Source organism: Alosa alosa, chromosome 6 (assembly GCF_017589495.1).
Source record: "Alosa alosa isolate M-15738 ecotype Scorff River chromosome 6, AALO_Geno_1.1, whole genome shotgun sequence".
Lineage (NCBI taxonomy): Eukaryota > Metazoa > Chordata > Actinopteri > Clupeiformes > Clupeidae > Alosa > Alosa alosa.
In genome coordinates this window covers 9,881,753-9,904,803 of record NC_063194.1, presented here as the reverse complement: position 1 = coordinate 9,904,803, position 23,051 = coordinate 9,881,753, and the positions used below count along the sequence as shown (strand labels likewise).

At 40.3% G+C, this 23,051-nt stretch overlaps 2 protein-coding genes across 2 annotated transcripts; both read left to right on the top strand.

The window, feature by feature from the left end:
• Positions 1-3,167: 3,167 nt before the first annotated feature.
• Positions 3,168-12,039, top strand: colec10 (collectin sub-family member 10 (C-type lectin)). Its single transcript, XM_048244753.1, has 6 exons — positions 3,168-3,308; positions 4,886-4,957; positions 7,825-7,896; positions 9,236-9,289; positions 9,484-9,579; positions 10,981-12,039. Exons 1-6 carry the CDS (start codon positions 3,194-3,196, stop codon positions 11,397-11,399), a joined length of 828 nt encoding a protein of 275 aa, XP_048100710.1. The 5' UTR covers positions 3,168-3,193; the 3' UTR covers positions 11,400-12,039.
• An 816-nt stretch (positions 12,040-12,855) lies between these two features.
• On the top strand, positions 12,856-17,073 carry mal2 (mal, T cell differentiation protein 2). The gene is made up of 4 exons (XM_048244754.1): positions 12,856-13,082; positions 13,598-13,768; positions 15,020-15,187; positions 16,457-17,073. The coding sequence occupies exons 1-4, from the start codon at positions 12,969-12,971 to the stop codon at positions 16,526-16,528; spliced, it is 525 nt and encodes a 174-aa protein (XP_048100711.1). The 5' UTR covers positions 12,856-12,968; the 3' UTR covers positions 16,529-17,073.
• Positions 17,074-23,051: the final 5,978 nt, after the last annotated feature.

The following is a 23,051-nucleotide window of genomic DNA, read 5'->3' as shown; positions in this document are numbered from 1 at the left end:
CTGTTGGCTGCAGCAACTCGTAGGTGCAGGTAAACCCGATTTTTTTTTTTCAGGGGTTTTCTCTCGGTGACCTCTAGAAATAAAGATCTAAAAATCGGCAGAATTCTCATTTAAGAGTCGTTATAATGCAAATATTCAAATGATTGTTTGTGGCAACACATTAGTGTCCATAAGGTCAGAATTTTCAACATGCCAGCATATAAACTCAAATATTGCACCTAAATAGATACATGTGTTGGTGATCTTAAGTGATATGAAGCATCATTCTGACAACTGTTTCTCTTATCTCCCATCCTGTCTCTGGTCTCCCCCTGTACGTGACGCGAGTCCCTCCCTCCGCTGATCAGCAGGACGGTCTGTCCTCTACACAGAGCAGACAGAACGAGAGGAAACACAATTTATGAGCAATTCTCAGTGTTGCCAAAACATGTGCGCTCATCAGTTTTTTTCCCCCTCTGGAGCTGAAAGTCTCCATCTCAGTTCATGCATTTTTCATTACATTTACTTGAACAAGTGGATACAATTATATAAGACTGTCTCAAGGGATTCAGAAAGGGGCCACTGACTGCAGCCAAGTCACCACACCTAATGGGTGGGGCTGCAATATGGCAAGACTGACATGTTCCTCCTCCTCAGAAGAGAGGTCAAAAACAGGGTGATTGATCGGTTCCTCTGATCCAACTCATTCTCATTCTTTGAAAGTTCCACATTTGAAGTGCCCACAGACCAATAGAGGACAATATAGTGACCCAGCCCATGTTTTTACTCTATGCATCTATAAATTCAAAATGATACTGTTGAAGATGTTTAACATATTAAATGCCGCATGAATCCCAATCATTTGGACTGAGAATAAAACAATTCATAATTCCATGTTGTGTGATTAATGTGTACTATCAGAGCACTATTAAACTAATACAGTTAAGTAAAACTAAAAATTGAACTATAGTAGCAGTACATTGATGACTTTTTCCATGACCATCCTAAAACACCCATATACTTTTGTAAAATGTTATTCTATCTTACACAACTCGTATCAGTCTTTATCAGGACATATTTGTCTTTATGATAGAAACATACCAGAACTCCCATTTCAGATGAATGGAACACAAACACAGTCTGAGACAGTCAAGAGGTCAAACATCTCTTATTTGTCGGGGGATTTTAAGGGGTTTTTACCCTTAATAAAAAGAGAGTTTCACTGTCCTATGGACAACTGAGATGAGTATACAAGTTCCAATGTACTGAAAAGTAATTGTGCAAAGGTGTTCCACCTTGATTTATCGGCAGAAAACAACTCGGTGACATAAAGGTGATTTCATCTCTTGTCCTGCAATCCTCAGCCATGACACATTCCACACAATAAGAGCAGACTCTAACAAAAGCATAACATTGTTTCAACAATGAAGAACTCAACAATGAATAAGCAACCACAAACTTCACAATGAATGGAATACAGGACATAACAGCATAACCTCACACCAAATCTGCAAAACCATACACTAATTCTCAGTTTGACTCAGTTTTCAATTTCCTAAAACACATCTTGCATCTTGATTTTGTTTTTCAAACACAACCTATCAAAATGCCACACTTATTCACCAGTGCTTCACTCTCTCTACTCACATAACACTCATTACTTTACTGAACACCATCCGATCATTGCCTTAGTATAGGCCTATGAATAGATATACTCTATACATAGGTATAGACCCTTTCAACCTGCTCCTAGAGGATTTCCGCTTGAAATGTTCAGAACCAATGCAAATACTTAAACATTATGTATTGTCTACACACACACACACACACACACACACACACACACACACACACACACCAGGGTTGTGCAAAATTCCAGAATTGAATTGAAACTGGCTCTTACAGTAAATTCCTATTCAATTCTTGAATTTCACTTGCATTTCAATTGAGGTAGCAAACAGGAAGCAGAATTGCAATTGCAATTTGATAGTAGTCAGTCATTTCTTTCTTTGGAAATACAGTAATTTCTGTCTTAGGCAAAATCAGCTTTTTCAAAACTCCATGTACATCTGGTGGTTATTGTATTGTGCTTTTATTTTTTGTTGTTGCTGTTGTTGGCTGTAAAATACTCTATTCGCAACAGCAAATTATTTGGGAAAAATCACTATTTTTGCTTTCAATATTGCTTGCACTTTTACTGTGTATTTCAACTTCTCTCTGTAGTTGACTTTCACTCTTGTATGAAAATATACATATAAAGCCTATGAAAGACAGACGAAGAGCAAAGAAGAGAGAAAGTTTTGAGAAACAGTCTGTACATGATGTATCCATATATTATAACAAAGGTGTTTATAATGTGAGGTGAATGTCTGTGAGGTGAATGTTTGCTTTAAAGATGTGTTTATGACATTTTGAATGTTGTGTGTCATTTTGCTGGAGATTTGAGGCATTTTGCATTTTGTGTGAGCAATTTTGGGTTTTGTGTGTAGAGTTTTGAAAAATAGATACAGAGTTTTGAAAATGTGTGTAAACAGTAAAAACTGTTGATTTGAGTGTGTGGGTTCTCTATTTTCAAACAGCAGATTATGGATATAATGATGCAGTAAGATATTATGCTGTTACCCTTAATAAAAAAGAGAGTTTCACTGTCCTATGGACAACTGAGATGAGTATATAAGTTCCAATGTACTGAAAAGTAATTGTGCAAAGGTGTTCCACCTTGATTTATCGGCAGAAAACAACTCGGTGACATAAAGGTGATTTCATCTCTTCTCCTACAACCCTCAACCATGACACATTCCACACAATAAGAGCAGACTCTAACAAAAGCATAACATTGTCTCAACAATGAAGAACTCAACAATGAATAAGCAACCACAAACAAACTTCACAATTTAGTCATGTACTCTGGGAACTTTTGGAAACAATAGAGCCTCTACATCTGTGCCCAATCAACATCCAATCAAGATTAATGAATGTTACATTCTTACACATTTTAATTAAAACAGTCAAACCCTGACCTAGTGGCAATCTCAAAACTCGTTAGAGAGCATCAGAGTCACTAGATTCTCCCTTACACACGGTCTCTGAGATGGGAGTAGCAGTTCTGGACAGTGTTGTTTGACAGAAGAGTGATAAGTTCTGGTAAACGGATGGGAGAGGAGCCCTTCTTTTGTCCCTTGGTGGGGAACACTGTCTAATTTCCCAATTAGACATGGCTCTCCAACTTCTCGGCAGCCCGCTCCTACTGCTTCTTCTTCTCGGCACTATGGTCTCAGAGATTTCTCCAACTGAGGTCTGTTCAAATACCATTCTACCAGGATCAAAAGGTATTTCTGAGTTGTTGCTTTTTTTACCTCTTGTGACAACCATGTGTAGCCATGTTGGTGTTGTGATATGAGGTTTTAGTACGGGTGAGGGAGTTCTTTGACATCCACCAGTGTTTTAATGGTCCCATGTTGTAATACGCACACATTGAGAGTTGCACAGATGGAAAAATAATTGTCTGTTGCAAATTTGGAATTGCTGTTCATGCCAGTACTAAGTACTTACGCCGCAGTTTTGACAGTGATATTGATGAAAGCTGCTCAACAACACTGTGGGAAAACGTCAATGCTTCAACGTTTCAAAATCATATGTTTGGGCCTGACAGAACTTAGACTGGAAAAGCTATTATAATTTAGAGGTATTTTCGGAGGAAATTAATGAGCCTTTATGCATTATATGCAAAAGTTGTAACTGTTCAAATATGAGGCTTTAAGAGGTTATATACGTACCATAGCCTAGTGTAATAGGTTTGCTGAAAATACAAATTAATTTGATCTACCATAATTTTGTCCGGATTTCAGATGTTTGCCATGTTCCCTTATTTCTCATGGGAGTCAAAACTCACTTTGATTTTGACAGCAGCATATAATCTCCACAAGATCTGCAGTGTATTCCTTTTCCAGCTGCTCTCATAAGAGACCATGCTGCTATTAAACTCTCTGTGTGTGTGTGTGTGTGTGTGTGTGTGTGTGTGTGTGTGTGTGTGTGTGTGTGTGTGAATGTGTTTTTGAGTGTGTCAGTGTATGTGTGTGTGTGTGTGTGTGTGTGTCTGTGTGTGTGTGTGTGAATGTGTTTTTGAGTGTGTCAGTGTATGTGTGTGTGTGTGTGTGTGTGTGTCTGTGTGTGTGTGTGTGTGTGTGTATGTGTGTGTGTCTGAGTGTGTGTGTGTGTGTGTGTGTGTGTGGGAGAGAGAGGCATATTATAGGAGATGCAATGCCAGGTCACATCTGTATCTGTGTTTACGTGCTGCTTTGTGTGAATGTGAAAGTCTGGTTAGCAGGACAAGCAACCTCAGCTAAATCAGTCGTGTGAAAGCCTGTGCAGTCATGCAGTCAGCGCTTTATTCCATCATATAAAACAACACCCACTGCTGTAGACACGGCCTCTTCTGAGTTCACTTTTGGACCAGTGCATACTGCACAGAAGAAGAAGAAGAGGAAGAAGGGAAAAAAAACGTTACCTAAAGCACTTGCTGAACACATGTTCTGCCTCTACAGGGAAAACTGTAAAAAAGGAAAAAAAAAAAAAAAAAAGTTGTTGCCTTTGAGGAACGGTTTCTCTCGCTCTGTTTGTGCCAGCGAATTGAGCACGTCGGCCTACTGAATGTCGGTATTTAAACAGCTGGGCTCCCATAGACATGCTTATTAGGTTAAGACCCATCTCAAACATGGCCGTCCATGCACTAAGACTCCGAGGGGGCAGATGCCTTTTTGAATATCTGTTTGGTGTGTGTCTGTGTCCTTGAGTCTGTTAGGCCTCTACTACTCACTCTATCTACTGAATTAGGATCTGAGTGTCTGTCTCTGTGTTCGTCGTGGATGCCACTGTCCTTTAACTTTCACTTTTGCTTCTTTGGCAGGCGATGATGGCGAGATTGGCCAGGAGGGCGAACAGGGAAAGCAAGGAAAGACAGGACCACCCGGACATCGAGGTCCCAGTACACTCCACACAACCGCATGCACACACACACACACACCCGCGTGAACACACGCGCACACACACACACACACCCACACACCCACCCTTCCCTCAGGTTTGTCCCCATGCATGTCACAAAGTTTGCTGTTAAATGCTTGGAGATTAAAGGGAAAGTTGGTTGGGGCCCAGGGTATTTACGAGGGGACAGAAATAACCCGTGTGCTGCATGCAAATCTTTTAATTTGAAAGCCTAGTAAACAGCGTAGTGGGCTGCAGGACTCCCGAATTAACTGTGGACATACACAGAGTGGTTTTCATGACATCAGTGCTCTAGATTCAGACTCCTAGCGACTGCCAATGACGTTACACTGATGTGGCTATGACGGTCTAGAGGGGGGCTGGGCTTCTATGTTCCGGTGGTAAATACGGTTATTTTTTGACCATTTTCTTTTTTTTTAGAAAGGAAATTGGTCACACAATTACATTTTTTTCATGTCCTTTTCCTTTGATCCTAAAATAGATGTTTTAAGGGGAAAGCAGAATGCTTTCATCTTTACAGAACTCTTGCCCTTACCTTATATGGTTAAAAGATTGCTAAATATATATACAGTATATATTCTCTGTGTTATAGGCTCAATTTAGTAAATAGTTTACTGTAATGTATGCATACATTGTTTTCTCCAAAACAAGACTCTCAACTATATTCATACAGCATTCCCCCCATAGTTTTATAGTATAGCCCATTACATGTGAGAATATTGTGAGGAAATGTTATGATTATACAAAAGTTTCAGTAATCTGCAGTCATTTTAGTAATTTCAGTAATCTACAGTCATTTCTCTTTTGGTGTACAAATGGACTAAAGTAAATTTGTCAAGATTCAGGTTTGGGATAATGTGAATACTACAATTATGTAATGAACAAGCATGCAATTTTTCAACAGAAATCTTCACATTTGAGCAAAAAAGTGTTTTCTAGTTTATGTCACATATTTGAAAAATGAGTCAATCTATCAAATGTCCATTCTGAGCAATTTGCAAAATGGAAAGTCACCGTGAGAAGCCACAACTCTGTGGGGCGGGTTTTCTCGGAGCGCCCGCAGTGTTTGACCTTGCAGGGTGACGTCTCCTCGCCCTAATTGGGTGTAGAAGGAGTTGAATGTCGGTGGTTGGACGCCAGACCACCTCTTCCCCAGAGGGAAGCCTCGTCAGAGAGGCAGGCAGACGTGTTAATTGCGGTAACGGGCCGTGGTGTCGCCATATGCTGGGGGAGAGAGGAGGTGGTGCGGGTTCTCCGACTTTCGTGCTTTGCTCGTCCCCTTCCAGGCAAGCTGTTTATTTTATCGCTCTGCTACACACAAGCCACACGGAACAATAAGATCCCAACAACCCACCTCCCCCCGTCCCCTTCTGATTCCCAAACATCCATCTTACTTGTCCAGAGGAAATGAACAATTCTGCCAGGAAGGGCAAATCTCAGTGAATTCCAAACACAACAAAGAGTAGTGATGTGTCTGTTATTCTGTTATGCCGTATGCCATATACTGTTTGTAAAGGGTTGAGCTCCAGCTTATTTATAGGCCTGCAGCAACATCATGCCATCAACCCTTTAGCAGAGGTAAATCTGTTCCGGGAAAATAGCAGTGACACTGAACTTTTGAATGTGTTGTATATGTTTCGGAGGTTTTCATCTGTCAGTAGAGCTTGACTGAGGCAAACTAAGGCTCTCAGAGTGAGTGAGTCTACAGAAATGTCACCCCCCGCCGTTGACTAAGCAGAAAGTGAGGGTAGCCAGACAGCAATTAGCTTTAAATTGTGTAGTGCCACAACATGGGGCACTGTAAAAGGGAACACACTGATCTGTGTGCCTCCCATAACGAACGCTAGAAGAGTTTCCATTATTTTGAAAGACCAGGTATCTTTTCACAGTTTCACAGAGACTAGACTATCTGGAAGAGAAATGTGTGCTTTATGTGGAAAAGCCAACAATATCCAAAAGTGTTCCTTCTCATTTCACTTTAACTGGCATTATGGCATGAGTGTTCCCATGAATCACCTAAAAAAAATTAGGAAATGTGATTCTCCAGTGAAGTCCAACCTCACTCTCAGCAATATCACATCCCTCCACTGAAACCAGACACAAGAGAAACTAAAATAAATGTCCAACATTGACAAAAAAATTCCAAGGCCACACTTTCTTCGGAAGACTTCCAAGTAAGTCTCCATTCCACAGATTTAATTTATTAACGCCATCCTCCATGTATTTACTCAGCAAGGCGCATAGAGGAGAGGAAATACCTGTGGAGCTGTACTGGGGCGCATTTTAGAAGAGCAATTAGAGCCTCTGTGGAAAAACAGTCAGGAAAGTGCTGTGCGAAAATTACTGACAATTACTGTTCCATTCAATCTACGTCAATAGATTTTTAACACCGTGACATCATGTGTGGCGATATTCTACTAACCAGATCTGCTTCAGACTTCAATGCTAATTGTTTGTCAGTGATGCATGTTTATTCTTAACTTGATATGAATCATTTACTTTAGGCATATGTGAGGTTCATTTTAAGCTTCTGGAATCCCCACCACATTCCAGCACACTCTGAGCCCGATTAGCCAGTGGTTTAAAACTGCTGTTGCCACCAACATAGCCTTCTTTCAGTAAATCACAGGCAAAAACAGAAACATCTACTATAACTAAGATTTATGGTTTTGTAAAGCAGTATAATCGTTTGAGCCTTTCAGTAGAGAGACTTTATACAATGAAGCAGCAGAGTCTTTTGCTTTTGTGCAGCATAATTACAAACAATCGAGCACATCTGCGGCACATACTTGCTTATTTTCGGCAAACATTCTCAAGGTCTTGCTCCATGTGTCCATTCAGGGTTAACGGGAGAGCTCGGCAGTACAGGAGACGCTGGACAGACAGGGAAGACAGGACCTGCCGGATACAAAGGTAAGCATATGTGTTTCATACAACATTTAGTATGTGGGAAAGTAAATAAACATTTATTTATGTAGCGCATTTTCTAGCACAGTGGTTTTCCAAGTGGGGGCCGGGGCCCCCTGGGGGGCCGCGAGGGGGTGCCAGGGGGGCCTCAGCAAGTTGGAAGGAAAAAAAAAAGAAACACATAAATACATTTGAAAAATGTAAAATATACCTTTTACTATGAGGGTTGTTATACAATGCCATTATAATAATTTGTCGCATTTCTGAACATATTTTCCATGATAATGACTGGGAGTAATAGTAAAGTGATAGCTCTCTAGCAGAAATCCCCGTAGTATTGTCGATGGGTTTAATAACACATCAAGGGGGTCCTTGGCCAGAACCTAGTGGTATTTGGGGGGCCTTGTCGTGGAAAAGCACATATAAGGCCACTCAAAAGTTATCTCAAAGCCTAGACTGTGCAGAGTGAGATGGGTTCTTGTTCTGTCTTGGTGCCAATGACTATCTATGCCTTTTTCACATTCAGTAAACACAGAGCGGTCACCTCCACTGAGGCTAGTGTCAGGGCTCCAGACCCCTAAGATAAAGGAGCTCTGTGAAGATACCCTCTGGACGACAGACACTCCTCTGGACGGCAGCCAGTGTTGCTGATGAGGCCCCTTAATGTCTACTGTTTGTGTGCTGTGATACCCCTGGCACGACCTGCGCTTCTTTTTCTTAAAGATAAACTTCCATTTCATCCCATTTGCTTTCACGAGACGCCCCGGCAACTCCAAAGAAGATGTTTAGAGGCCGCTGTCAGTTCGAGTTTACGTCCCGCGACTGAGAGCGCTTGTCTAGTCGTGGCTCGGCCCCATCAACGAACGGGCCTGCTGATTAGGTTTTGGAACGCAATCGGCTCCTCTGATGAGTGTGCGCCACACGTGTTTATGGAGCGCTCGCTCTTGGCCAGGTGGCCACCACAGAACGGAACTTCCTGGAGCCTCATGTACGATGAGGGGTCAGGCCAGATTCTGTGTCACATTTCACTCACAAAACTCACTCGGCAACTATGTATGAAAGGAAATTGCTTACAGTTGTTTGTCAAAATGAAGGGTCATGGTTTATTACACAGTATATAATCTCCCATTAAACAAACCAACAACAATCAAAGAGGGGAAAAGCCATGCACCCTACGTGACTAGTGTACCTTACAGCATTCCTGAGTACTGCTGCACAATAGGCTACTGCCATCTTGTGGGTGAATGCCATCAATTATCTACAAAAATGTGAGACTCGGGGCATAAGAACTCTTGGACATTTGAAAGTGAATACAGATTAAAAGCAATGTTCTAATCTGCTACAGGTAGTAAAGGAGACCCCGGTACAGATGGACCCTCTGGACTAAAAGGAAAGCCAGGTATGATGGAATTTTATAATACTGAAAGTATTCTAAATGGTGCCAAGCAAACGCGTACTCCTGACGGATATCCCTTCACATAGAGCCATGATTAAATTTTACAGTTGTTTTATTGATGAAAAATCTAAATCTAAACTCATCTATGAAAAGTTTAGCATTAATAAATATGTAATAAACAACATTCAATAAAATAGGTACAACTTGTGACTGTGGGAGATACAGAAAAGTTGTTGGCCAGATGGACGTCAACATCAACAAGCTGAAAAATGCCATTAAGTTTCTAAAGAATGGTAAGTTATGATCTCTCCTATGTCATAAAGCTATACTATTGGTTATAATGTCTTTTGAAAGTGTAGGTGAAGTGTAAAGATGTAGGCCTTGATGGTAAGGCTGTAATCATAATACACTTTGAGGGGGATATGCCCTCATGATCTCAGTGAAGAAACTGAAGAAACCTGATTACATATAATTGTTGTGAAAACACTCATATGCTTTGCACAATAATCCTCTCTTGAGCCATCACTGTGTGTGAAAGTTGAAGAATACCATGGAATTATGAAATACTGATTCCATGGATACTGAAAAAAAGCAGATGAACAGATTGTCATGGTTATTTCTAAGAAATCCTGCACTGCCTTCTCTCTCCGCCCAGACACCCTTCATGTCCTGTAGCATTTGATCAGTACTCTTTTTAAGTTGAACTAGGGTAGTGCTTAACTACTAGCTCCTACAAACTATTGTTATATATTGTCTTATGCCATGGGGGGGGAGTCATCATCTTATGTGATCATGTAAACAATATTCAAGCCAAAACTACAAAACTACTGCACCCTAGACTAAGCTATGACACTTCTTCACTTCTTAGCTAGACAAAGCCACACAAAGGCATAGCCAGAAAGCACATGCAGATGTTTCGCAACCAAGTTTTTGAATATTTGTTACTTTGGCCACAATATCTGGACATATTTTTCTATACCAATGCACAGATGTATGTTCATATGATTATAGTTATGGTTGTAATATGTTCAACCCGCAATGGCATAAGATAGAATGGCACACAAAAAATAGAAAAATAGTATTATTTGAAATTATTGTTTAAAAGAAAACATATTACCCCATGTGTTCATGAATTTGTACATAATAATAGAATGGCAGGAACTAATGTCACCCGCCACGCACGTGTGGTCCCCCCAATGTTGACATTGGCTACGGCCTTGCTTGATGATAACAAGATGTTCCATGACATGACTTGTTACGTATTTGTTTGATGATGGTAAACGCACACCTTGTGAGGTGCTCACGATGGTAAATAAGACTTGAATTTAGAAGAAGTGTGGTGGCACTCAGAACTTCAATATGCAATTATTTATTAGAATAGCGTTTGCGCCATCAGGCATCATCAAACGTTGGTCTAATAAATAACTGCATATTGAAGTTCTGAGTGTGCCACGACACCAACTATGACTTCACATGACTTAATTCATATTTTGAGTATATCGAAAGGAAATCAAAAGACCTCGAATTAATTGGAATTGCAGAATCATGCATGCATTAGGCTATAACAGATATACTTAATGAGATTAAAGCTGGTTTATTTTATGAGCCTAAGCTCACAACTATTTTTCTAAAACTGCAAAAATCCTTCATACACTTGCTGTTTCCTGCCATGCTGTTTGATCTGTTCTACACAGTGATCTTGGGCATTATGGAGACAGAAGAAAAGCTGTACCTGATCGTCAAGGAGGCACGGAAGTACCAAGAGGCTCTGGTCAACTGCAACCTACGGGGCGGCACCCTGGCCATGCCCAAGACTGAAAACACTAACTCGGCGTTAGCAGGCTATGTCAACCGGGCTGGTCTGACTCGGGTATTCATCGGACTACAGACCAGCGAACAACCAGATCAGGGCACAGCTGTATACACAGACCAGAGTCCCGTCCAGAACTATACCGCCTGGGCAGAGGGGGAGCCCCAGGGGGCGGCCGCCAACAGCAGCTGTGTGGCGCTGAGCAGTGCAGGCCGGTGGAGCCCAGTGCTGTGCGAGGGCAGCATGTTCTACGTGTGCGAGTTCAACAAGGAGCGCCTGGCTCCCATCACCCTTCAGCAGTGACTACATGGAGAGGGCTAATGTGAAGAATGAGGCCACTGGAGTATTTGTGTTTCTTAATGTTGTACTCTTGTGTTTGTATAAGTATAGTCATTACACTTGCAAACACTTTAAAATATACAGAACACTCTGATGTTGATCTTTTTTTGTAGTTGAGCATATGATTTATTAAAAGACCATCCAAAAAAATAACAACTTTACATTACCAAAGAAAGTCCTCAGTATTCTATAAAGCCACAATACTCTTTCATCCCCAACACTAAGATCCGTTTAGAACCTTCAAAAACGTAGCATAGCTGTCAGTTCAGGTCAAAGGGTGACCTTTCACAGAATGAGAACATATAAATCGCTTATGGTCAGAGTGTAATAGTAGCAAGTATCATTATGGATATAGTGACATAAAGATTAATTTCTGAACAGTAATGTAGCCTGGTCACGCCTACCTAAATTTCCTTAAGTGAAAGAGTCTGGTTTTAACCACACCACCGTGTTGCAGCTTCTGAAAACCCTACCACAACCACAAAATCAATAAGCCCTACCACGGTGAACAATGAAGTGAAACTGTTATGCCCTGGCTGTCATGACTAGCACACATTGCTGGAACCAATAATGTAATAGCCCATGCATGCAATAAAAGATTCATAATTACTACAACAAACATGAATACCATTGCAATTATTTACTGTAAACAGAGACCATTGTGAGTGGCCCTTAGCAGTAAGATTAGTAAGGAATGGAATTGGAATTTGGAATTTTTTGGCGTTTGGAATTTTCACTACAACTTTCACACTTCACATGAACTGTGAACTCAACTTTCACACTTCTGGACATGGTGGAGCAAAACTCATCTCTTTTATGCTTTTGAATTATTGATTAAAAAGTGCACATGGAAAAGAACACTTCATAGTGTAGGTTATTTAAACAGTAGCCAGGTTTGCTTATTTACTTGTTGTAATCATTAACTCATACTCTGCCTGCAGGGAACACAATTATTAGAGGTTTTAGACAGAAATTCCTTTAGTTCCAAGTTCACTGTAAGGCAGAAGCTCATGACATTGGATTAAATGGGCTATGTCTTCTCTTTCCCAAGAGAATTTGGCAAAACCAATCTACTGAAATGGAATTGGGAACAACTGGCACAGGGATTTAGCCTACTTGCAGCCACCCCTAATGTAAATCTGTGCAGTTCACTGTTATCTCCTTGGAATTTCTTTCTTTGAGATAGCATTTACTTAACTGAATGCCCTCCCATAAAGGTCGTAGCTAAACATTAATCACATAGTAGGAAACAAATGTTTTTTTGTTTGTTTGTTTGTTTTTTACAAAAGGGTGATTTCATATATTACTAATATACTATGACATAGGCCTACAGTAGGTCTATTTTGGTTTTCAAATACCGGTAGGTGTGTCATTTACGCATCGACGTAGAAGGTGTCCATGAAGTCAGAGTAAGCTCGAAGACTAGGAGTGGATAGGAGTGGCTATACACCTGTCCAACCTGTTTGTGACATATGATTCCGACAGATTTTATCCTTCAGTCCTTTGTTGAGGTTATCTGAACGGACTGGAGGGATGGCGGATCCAACAAATCCCGCAGCTACCTCTTTCCCAGCGCCGACCATTTCGTTACCTTTGGGACCTGATGTACTAAGGACATACTCCGGAGCATTGATATGCTTAGAAATTGTAAGTGCTGTGTGTAGCCTACGGTATATTTTCAACAGCGCTGTCTAAACTATAACGTTTGTCACATATTCTAATTATGACGGGGAAAAGCCCGGGTGTAGGTCATTATAGGCTGTATGTAGATGTCGTAGTTTTAGCGTAGCCCTACTCCGAGGTATAAAAATAGTGAACAAGTTGCCTACCGTAAGACGAGAAAACAGGTGTGGGTCAAACGCCCTTAAAGGTGAAGGCACATGGCGACAATCTGGTAATCATTCGGCTGAGGAGCAATTGTAACACATTCCGTTAGGCTATTGTCCTTTTAGAAAACTACTATCAGGTAACTACAGTACGTTTAGAAAACACCAATTTTGTCAAAGTAAAGAAAATTATGTTCTGTAAATGTAGCTAGTTTTGTACCGAACAAATAAAGAGGTAGGCTAAACGTGATGAACCAATCCAGTCATGCCAAACTGAATCTTTCCATATCGCACATAGTGCAGAATAAGTAGCCTAACATACACTTTCTTTTTCAGGTGTTTGGAGGGCTGGTATGGATCTTGGTGGCGTCATCGAATGTACCTGTGCCTCTACTGCAAGGCTGGGTGATGTTGGTATCTGTAACCATGTTCTGCTGCTCCACCGCCTACCTGCTTTTTTTCTTACTAGGTTTGGCTGACCGAATCGACACGGACTGGAATTTCCTGGTGCGTTAAAACATTTTGTTGGCATAACTACAATTGAGCACTGATGAGGTGTTGGTCTTAGCCTACAGTACAATATGTCGTCGTCGATCACCCAAAGGATCGTGGAATAACGTAGGCCTAGGTTGCACTGCCACTGTGGATGTAAGGGTTCATTGCATACCTGTCAACACTCCCGTTTTCCCGGGTTTCTCCAGTGTTTCAAGGTCATCTCCCAGCACCCTCCCGTTTGTTATGTCTCCCGGAAAACTCCCGTAATTTGCATGGCCAGATTGTGTATGAAATACACCCTACCCATACACGATCACTTAGTTTCAATTTCAACCGTTTTGTCATAGGCTAAAACCTGGCACCCAAAACCCAAATAAGGAAGCGGGTGCCGACTGCCCAGCCTGAGTCTTGTCGTAAGCAAGCGGGCTAGTTGAATGGCCTACTCCAGAACTAGCTGTTGTGAAATTGTTGGGAATTTAATTGATTAACACATCACATAAACTGTTATTGAGTGTTGTTGATACACTGAACTTGTCACACATATGTTACACCTTAGTTACTAAGCACATATGTTACACCTTAGTTACTAAGCACAGTAAGCACCAAATATCATAAAATTGTATGTGGCTCTCTACATCAGAAAAATGACTGCAGCAAGATGAAGTTGCTTAGCTTTTAATCACTAGAATTCATTAGGATTACTCCCGTAATTTTAAAGAGCAGAACTTATTGCCAGTAGTCAGTGATTTCAGTAGTCTAAAATGGACAACTTGGGGGCAAATTGGAGACAAAAACATCACCAAGCCTTAGGCTTCTCTCACATGGCAAAAAAGAATTTGAAACAGACACACTGTCTAAAAGATGTGCCAGTTTGTAAGTATTTTCTCTTCAGCCCCTGGCACCATAGTGGCTGAGTAATGTCTGTTTTATGATCATGATAAATGAACATACAATTTTCTCACCCAACTAAGCATACTCCAGAAGACTTACTTTAAGTGGGTTTGGCAGCAAGATAGTTGCATCAGCACCAGTTGCTCCAAAACACCAGACGAAAAATATACACACTATGAAATTCAACAAGTTTCATAGGTTTCTGAGGATACAGTGATGTTTTAATTTTCGTACATTTTTTTTAAGTCTTAGAAGCATTACATGACGGTCTTACCTGCATATGTTGAAAATTCTCCATCATCAATGTGCTCAGCCTCAAGGAGCCTCTTGCTGAAAAATCTTATGAAAAGGTCCATTGTGTGTTTATTGCAGGACATGTTCTACCATTTCATTGCACTAGTTTTCTACTTTGGGGCTTTTGTGCTGGAAGCTGCAACTACATCAGCAGCAAGTCTAAACAGCAACTGCACAGACACACCGAAGGGGAACATCATCACCTTCCTCAGTAGTCAGCAGTACAATATTAATGTGGCAGCTACTGTAAGTATACTGCTTTTTAAATATCTTTTTTATGACTTGCACCAAGTACACCACCAAGATGTGCATGCACCTTATCCATACCCTCAGAGCCGCCATGGCCAAACTATAAACAGTAGGCTAAGCCACTGCATGCACATGTGGGTTCATTCTTACTTAAGTAAAAATAGAATATTTGAAGTGTGGTGAAGAAATATCGGGAAAAAGCCAGGAAAGTTGAGAAGAAGAGTTTATTAAAAAAAACAGCAAAGGCGGAGAGCGGTCAGAGAAGCGGTCAGAATCATATGCATGCACTTTGCTAATAAGAACATGAGATGGTGATTTGAAAGGACATTGTGAACTGTGGACTGTTAAATTCTGATTGTGTGGAGTGATAAGTGGAGTGCAGCACTCCAAGGTGGAAAAACCAGACGCCTTTCCTCGCCACAACAATGGCGGTGATGTTTGGCGTGGGTTTTGTTTGTGGCCACTGTGACTAGGACCTGATTATATTGGCAGTGATGATGCATTAGCTGTCAGAAACGATAATAAGAGCTATTCAGCCTTCAGGGGCCTGAGTGTTTGAGTGTCAGAACTGGACTCCTGTGAGAACGTCTGAGTTGGCGAGCTCAGACAGAGGAGGTGTTGTTCCCTCAGGTCCCTCCTGCGCTACTGACCAGACCTGTTTGGGTCTTCGCTGTCATCAGTGCTAGGTTACAACAACAAATGCTGGGCTAGCTAAGGGCTATTGCTTATTTAGTCACCATCCAATGTTTCTGTTCCCATTATGGATACTAAATGTTAGATAAAGGTTACAAGAGATGGCAGACAGACATTATCATCAGCTTTAGATTAAAAAAGCATCTGCTAAATGTATAAAATTGAATAAAGTATTATAAATAAAATTAATAAAATCATGTGAACAGGTTTTCAATGTGCAATGGTTAAATTGTTGCATTTTTAGAGTAACTACAATCCAGTACTTATGTTAATTATGTAATACTGAAAATGTTCTGCAACAATACAGTGTTAGGCTGTCAGTCATTAATCATCACTATAATAATTACAGGGACTGATAGCTGTGCAATTTCTGTTGTAGTTCTTCTGCCATTTTTTGCTTTTGTGCCATTGGTTTCCTCTCCTTTTGATTGCATTTTGAGTGTTTTTTAAAAATAAAAGTTGTATGGTTCAACTTTTTAAGGAATGTCTCTGTTTTACTCTATGCCCGTCATTGTAACTTGCCGTAAAATGAAAACAAAACTGTAGCCTTACTCAGGTGTTCTTTTCTCACAGATATTTGCCTTCGTGGCAACTTTGTGCTATGGATGCAGCATGATCATGGGATTCAAAAGATGGAGGAAGTAGTTGCGAGAAACATCACAACAGACATACTCTACTACACAGGATAGTCTAACATTACATTACATGATTTAAATTCAGATAAAGGGGTTAACAGTCTTGTGCTAAATCATGCAGACCTATTTACCGTAATATGGAAGTTTTTGTACTGTATAGTAACATATTCAGTGTTCACCATAGAAAATATTTTCTAGGTAATTTATATTTCACTGATTGTTATTGATGATTATTATTATTTGCACCAAGTATTTTCAGAAAGAGTGGAAGAGAGAAATGTTTTTTTCATTGTGTTATTTTATTTGTGCACTGTAGTTACACACAAAACATTAAGGTTACTCAGTTTTGGTAGATTTTTAGGGTTAGTATTTTAGATTTTTATTCTTGACTATGTTGCACTGGTAAAATAATGAAGTATATTTAACCTATTGTATTACATTTGTCAGTACAGCATATTTACATTTAGACATTACTTGATTAATGATAATCTGTATCCATTAGTGTTTTGATCATTATTTGTACAATGTATGTTGTATAAACCAAGAGCAGTTTTATTTGTCTTCTCCTTGTTTAATATATTGGTATCTCCACAATCTCAGTGTGACTGTTACATGTCCCACGTTGATATCACAGATATTTCGACATTAGACCCCAGTGTTGGCAGAAACTCATAGTCTGGCGTCCTCTATCATGAATCACATTTTTCCATCTTGATAATGGATGATGTAACCTGACCATAAGGAGTTCAACCAAAGGCAATGACTTTGATATAACCAAGAAGTATGGTGTAGTTCTAGTTCAGTTTCATAATTTATGTGTAAACTTGAAAATATTTTATATCCTGTTTATATTTTTTTGTCATTTCTAAGTCAGAGACAGAGATCAATGCAAAAATTCACAAGTCAGTCCTTGCATTAGTAAGAGAACTGAATCCTTGACCTATTCTTAGAGATGGCACGGAGCAGAAGTTTATAAGACCACAAGCAGAACAGTGCTTTCCTGCTGGAGGAGAGTAAACACAGCAACTGTGTAGCACTTGTGTCTGTGCCTGTGAGTCAGCATGCTTACATTTTTTGCTAAAGTGACTAAATCAGTGTGCGGTAAATATGGTGGTAAATTACAGCATTTTACCAGCAGAGGACACTCACACAGACGGATAGCTTTGCCAGGGAATGTGTAGCCTGAGGTCTTTATTACCCGGCTTTTTACTCCAGAGAACCTAATGTTAAGTGTTCATTATTTACCAGTGTAAGATGGGGACTTTTGATGATTCACTGATAACGATAAGAAGGATAATTGGTTATGTTAGCTGAGCTGAACAAACAAAAATCCCTTCCCAGATTTGAATATTGTTAGAGTTACAATCTGTGACAGACAACTTAATGTTTGTTTACTGTTGAAATGCTCTATACACAGTATGTCTTTGCACGTGTGAGAGTTTATTTACGTATTTGTGACTGAGAAGCTATCGTTAAAGGAAAGGAAGTTAGATTGCTTAAAGCAAGTTTCATTTATCTTTTAGATTCCTTGGTGACATTTGTGGCATTGGCAGCGTGTCGTCAAATTTAGCAGACTAGTTATCTTTGCTCCTTTGACTCCCGGGACCCATTGAGCAAAATGGGGAATTTTAAAAAGTCAAAACCACAGAGTTAAGTCAAAACCACAGAGGTTATAGACAGGAAATTGCTTGTCCATATGCAGATTATGCTGATAATCTCACAAATGAAAACTGATGGCAAAGAAATACAAAAAGTTTTATATATATTATAACCTTTTGAGATGCCACATACTTACACATGGTGAGTCATTAACTTTTACCCAAGATTTTACTTCTTACGTACGTCTTTTGGAATACCTGGACCAGACGACTGTTGTTCAGCACCAGAGATGACCTTTTGTGTTTGTGCACATCATTCCAGTGTGGCTAAAGAGTTTTGGCCCACAACAACAGACATATTTGATGTTCACCCAGGCCACGGCTGCAAAGCACAGGAGCACACGTTGAGAGACAGTTGGAGATGTTTGTGCAGACACTCAACTGGCCAAAACCTCTGGAACCTTCAGCATTGCCACGAACACACAGGCCTTAAAAAGGTAAAAAATGCACAACCAGCTGATAGCTAGAACAGCTTAAGGCTACAGTTTCTGTAACTCGACATAGCTGAAAGGTTATGGTATAGCTGTAGGAGATACCCTTTGGCCCAAGCTTTGCTGAGAATTCTGCAAGCAGTGCTTATGGTCGATCTGCATACCTGTAAATCTCTTTTCTCAATGCAACTCACAAGACCTGGGTAAACAGCCAACTGAATGTGCCGTAAATTGTGGCCCGCGGAAGACGCACCTCCACATTTCAGCCAGGCGTTTCTGCCCCTCTCCTAGGAGACCTCGGCATTCCAGATCAGTTTCCACAGGGTGACAGCTTGTTAATGGACAACCAAGGCCCAGGCCTGTGCCATTGTTCAGGTGCTACATTCCTCCAATTGGGATTTAATGAGCCCGGCTAGCACATCAAACGCTCCTGACCTTTTATCTGGCATTATCCAAGGCAAACATGGCATAGCTGTGTGTGCGTCACAATGCAGGGTCACTCTCGGCCTACACGACAGGCTCGTTTGAGGAAGGTCAAGGAGAAGGACTTCTAAAGGAACAAAAATAGAGTGGGATTCCTGAGAGGTCACAGTGTTGCATACTAACCCATACTGCAAGTTTGAATCCAAGTTTTAACACCACACTTTTGCAGTTTCACTGGACCATAACAAATACATTAAGATGTCCTGACACTCAGCAGTCTACAGGTAGTCAGACGCATCCTAAACTACTGAATCATGCTGAAGAAGGATGATAGATAATATTCAGTTGGTAATATAGCTACTGAGCTATTTATCTGGTTGCCTACTTCAGACATTGCGTTTCGTAGGTTTACTTTGCTGATCATAGTAAATTGCTTAGTCTTATTGCAATCTTATATTTGTGTGTTGAATCAATATTCTTCACCGTTCAACATCAAATCAAGGTTTGATGGATATTAAAAACATGAGGATCTTTTCTCCTTGTGTTGAGCACAAAGATAATTGTTCACTCCGTCTTTGTTGAAGAGTAAAAAGTCAACAGTGATTTATGACACTCCTGGCATATACATTGATACTACAATGTATACTGCATCAGAGGAATAAGACAGATTTAATCAATTCAAGCACCGATACATGCCAACATGTTTAGTATACACCTGCTACACAGAAATGTAAAATTTATATTATATAAATACATAATAATAACATTGTATTAAATTGAAACAAAAAGAACATAATGATAATGTTTTTTCTTTAAAATATGTTTAGACAGAAAAGATGAAAGGGGTCAGTCTCACACAGTTTTTACTGTTGTATGTTGGTTTGTTTACTTGCTTGCTTGTTACTTGTCTTTGTTCACTTGTGTGTTTTGTTGGCTTGTTTGATGTTCTCTGTTGTGATGATCACAAATGCAAAATCAACTGACCAGAGACGTCACGTCACTTTCACTTCACTTCACGTAGAGCAAAAAGAGATTCTTCAGTGCCTGGCAGTGGCCTGGGGTGCTGAGGTAAGAACTGTCGGAAACTGGGCTTGCTCCTCTGCTGCTGCCTCAACATCGTGTGCCAGATCACATGGAAGTGTGTCTGGAACTTGTGGTCAGTGTTTCCTGAGGTGAACAGGATGTAGAGTTGCGGAGAACAAACGTCTGTAGCACCATGTGGCCAGTGCGGCCCACATACCGCCAGTCTGTGACCCTCAATATCTCAATTTACACACCGTACAATCAGTCAAGCATCAAGCATAGTGCATGTTTTTTTTTATGTTTAGAATTATCCTATCACATACTCTTTATTACAGTTATCAGTTAAGACCAGAGGCGGACAGAGTACACAGCTTCATTACTTGAGTAAAAGTACAGATACCCTTTGCTAAATTTTACTCAAGTACAAGTAAATGTACAACAGTCAGATGTCTACTTTAGTAAAAGTACTGAAGTGCTTGTTTTTGAAAGTACTTGAGTATCAAGAGTACAAGAGTAGCCTACATTTTCTAAATATTGCATTACTACTGCCACGGTGCTTACATATATGTACAGAAACGTCCTACATTGAGTTATGAAAAATGTTAATGTTAATACCTTGGAGAATGTAAAAGGAATTTAAAGTAAAAGCAAGTCATTTTCATCTTATTACCATGTTGCCAGGGATGGGCAGTATTTCTAATACATGTATTTAAAATACGTATTTCAAATACAAAATACTATTTTGTAATTGAAACACTTGAAGCGAAAACTATCATTAACTTGTTCAGAAAATTTAAATAGTCTGGCGAGGTGGGGCCACAGGTTGGCACATTCCCGGGATGGACCTGCTGCGTCTTCATCCATTGTTTAGGTCCATGGTTTAGTCTCTTATCTAAATCTGACCATGGAGTTGACTTTGGCGGAAAGCTGAAGGTGATTGCTGATAGGCTGTCCCAATCATTGGCGCCTGCACAATCCAATCACGTTTGAGAGGGAAACAACAAATTGAGGGTTTCCGAGATTTTTCTTTTTTCCTTTTTTTTTAGAAGTAGTAACGGGAACTCACGGTTATGGATAGAAATGTAGTGGAGTAAAGAGTACAATATTTGCCTCTCAAAGGTACTTGAGTAAAGTCATGAGTACTCCCCAAAAATGATACTCGAGTAAAGTACAGATCCCTCAAAATTGTACTCAAGTACTGTACTCAAGTAAATGTACTCCGTTACTGTCGGCTCTGGTTAAGATACTTCAGTAATGTCAGTGTCAAGCAAGCTTTAACACACTAATGGCTTTCCAAGACACTGTGACTTTTATTTACAGTATACAAAACATACTATCTCTGTGAAATGCTAAAACCTTGCTTCATGGGCACTTTGCCAATGATAATTTGATGTGAAACCATTTCAATATTTAGAGATATGCTTTGAGAAAACAGTGTAAAACATATGGCTATTCAAAAATAGTAATGGCTATTCAAAGTATTGGCTAAATACCAATCAGTGCCAAATATTTGAACGATATTTAGATGTGACTACAGGGGCACAAGAACAACAACTTGAACAACACATAAACAGTTGTTAAAGGGATACCAGGCAACATTTTCGTGTTAATTACTCATCTTCGTAAGTCGGTATATGGTTAAATGACTCATTACAGGGCGAATGAAGACTCTCTCGCCCGCCCCTACTGCCTGTAGGAAGAATATCCCGCTTGCAAGTTCAGTGTATCCTATCCGCCGACCGAAGCAGGATCAGTTTACAACCTGCATACAGCACAGAGGCAGGCTAACGAAACGCTAGTGATTGTTGCAAACGTGTGTATAATGGCAGAGCCAGCGAAGAAGCAGCGAAAACACTTGACAGAAGATGCAAAGAAAAGGAAAAGAGCTTCAGACCGAGCGAGGCGGAGTTTCGTAGAGAAAAAGCATCAAGCTTGCCTGGTGTCCCTTTAAGGCATTATTGTCTCAGCTAAAGATTCAAAGAGGAACAACTGGGAGAACATTAAGGTCATTGATCCAGGCCTGTATTTGAAGTTATGCCCAATGACACTAGGGTAGCGCTGTTGAGAAAACCCAACCCTCCCTTCAGACACTGTTCTGTTTGTCAAGCCAGCCAGTGGCTCTACAAATAATAGTAAAATTAGCTCATAAATTTGCTTGTTTTTGTTGCCCAAAAGTGTTCTGAGATCCCTGTGTGGACTGCTCCACACCATGTGCAGTGAAAACAAATGTCACGCTTGAAATCACTTCCCAGATTCCTAAAACATCCAGTCTGGGACATCACAATAGTAACCCGCAAACCAGGGGTCATTCCTTGTGAAGTGGAATCCAAAATGCCAAGGAGATGTTTCACTCTTCACAGAATGTGGCAGCGAGACCAAAATCTTTCTTTCAAAAGGACTATAGGATGCGTTCATATCTGTTTTTTATTTTTTGTCTTTCAAAACTGTATCAGCCAAATATAAAGATGGAATCTCAAACATTGTTCTGTTACAGATCTGTGTTTACCACTCTCCACCCCTCAGCCACCCCCAGGGTAAGACTGACTGTGTGTGTGCTGACTCATCCTCCAGACTGGAGATTCACCATAAATAAACTTGGTGGTTGATTTGGCAGACAGTTTAAGAACAAATCCAATTCTTCTCAGAGATTTACAGAGGCACGTAGCTGAATTACTAAAAAGGGAGAGGGACCACATCCTCATACACAAACTCTCTCTCACACACACACACACACACAGACCTCACACACTTTGGGCCCTTGCTCCTCCTCCTCTGTTGACCTTTGACCTCCCAGTGGTCAGGCATCATCTCCTGAGATGACCTCACAGCCTGGTCAGTTTTTTTTTCCAGGAAAAACATGCTTGTACATTCTACCATTAAATGAGCTGTTAAGTACAAATTCTTCCATAGACCTATGGAGAATGTTGGAATTTTAAAAGTTGTCACACACCTCCCAAGATTGAGCAGGCTGTTTTTGGCTATAGTTGGATATGCCTGT

Coding starts and splice junctions, on each gene's coding strand:
- colec10 (XM_048244753.1), top strand. CDS start 3,194: ATGGCTCTCCAACTTCTCGGCAGCCCGCTCCTACTGCTTCTTCTTCTC. Junction 4,958..7,824: donor AGGACCACCCGGACATCGAG/GTCCCAGTACAC, acceptor GTGTCCATTCAG/GGTTAACGGGAGAGCTCGGC. Junction 9,290..9,483: donor TGGACTAAAAGGAAAGCCAG/GTATGATGGAAT, acceptor TCAATAAAATAG/GTACAACTTGTGACTGTGGG.
- mal2 (XM_048244754.1), top strand. CDS start 12,969: ATGGCGGATCCAACAAATCCCGCAGCTACCTCTTTCCCAGCGCCGACC. Junction 13,083..13,597: donor CATTGATATGCTTAGAAATT/GTAAGTGCTGTG, acceptor TTTCTTTTTCAG/GTGTTTGGAGGGCTGGTATG. Junction 13,769..15,019: donor ACACGGACTGGAATTTCCTG/GTGCGTTAAAAC, acceptor TGTTTATTGCAG/GACATGTTCTACCATTTCAT.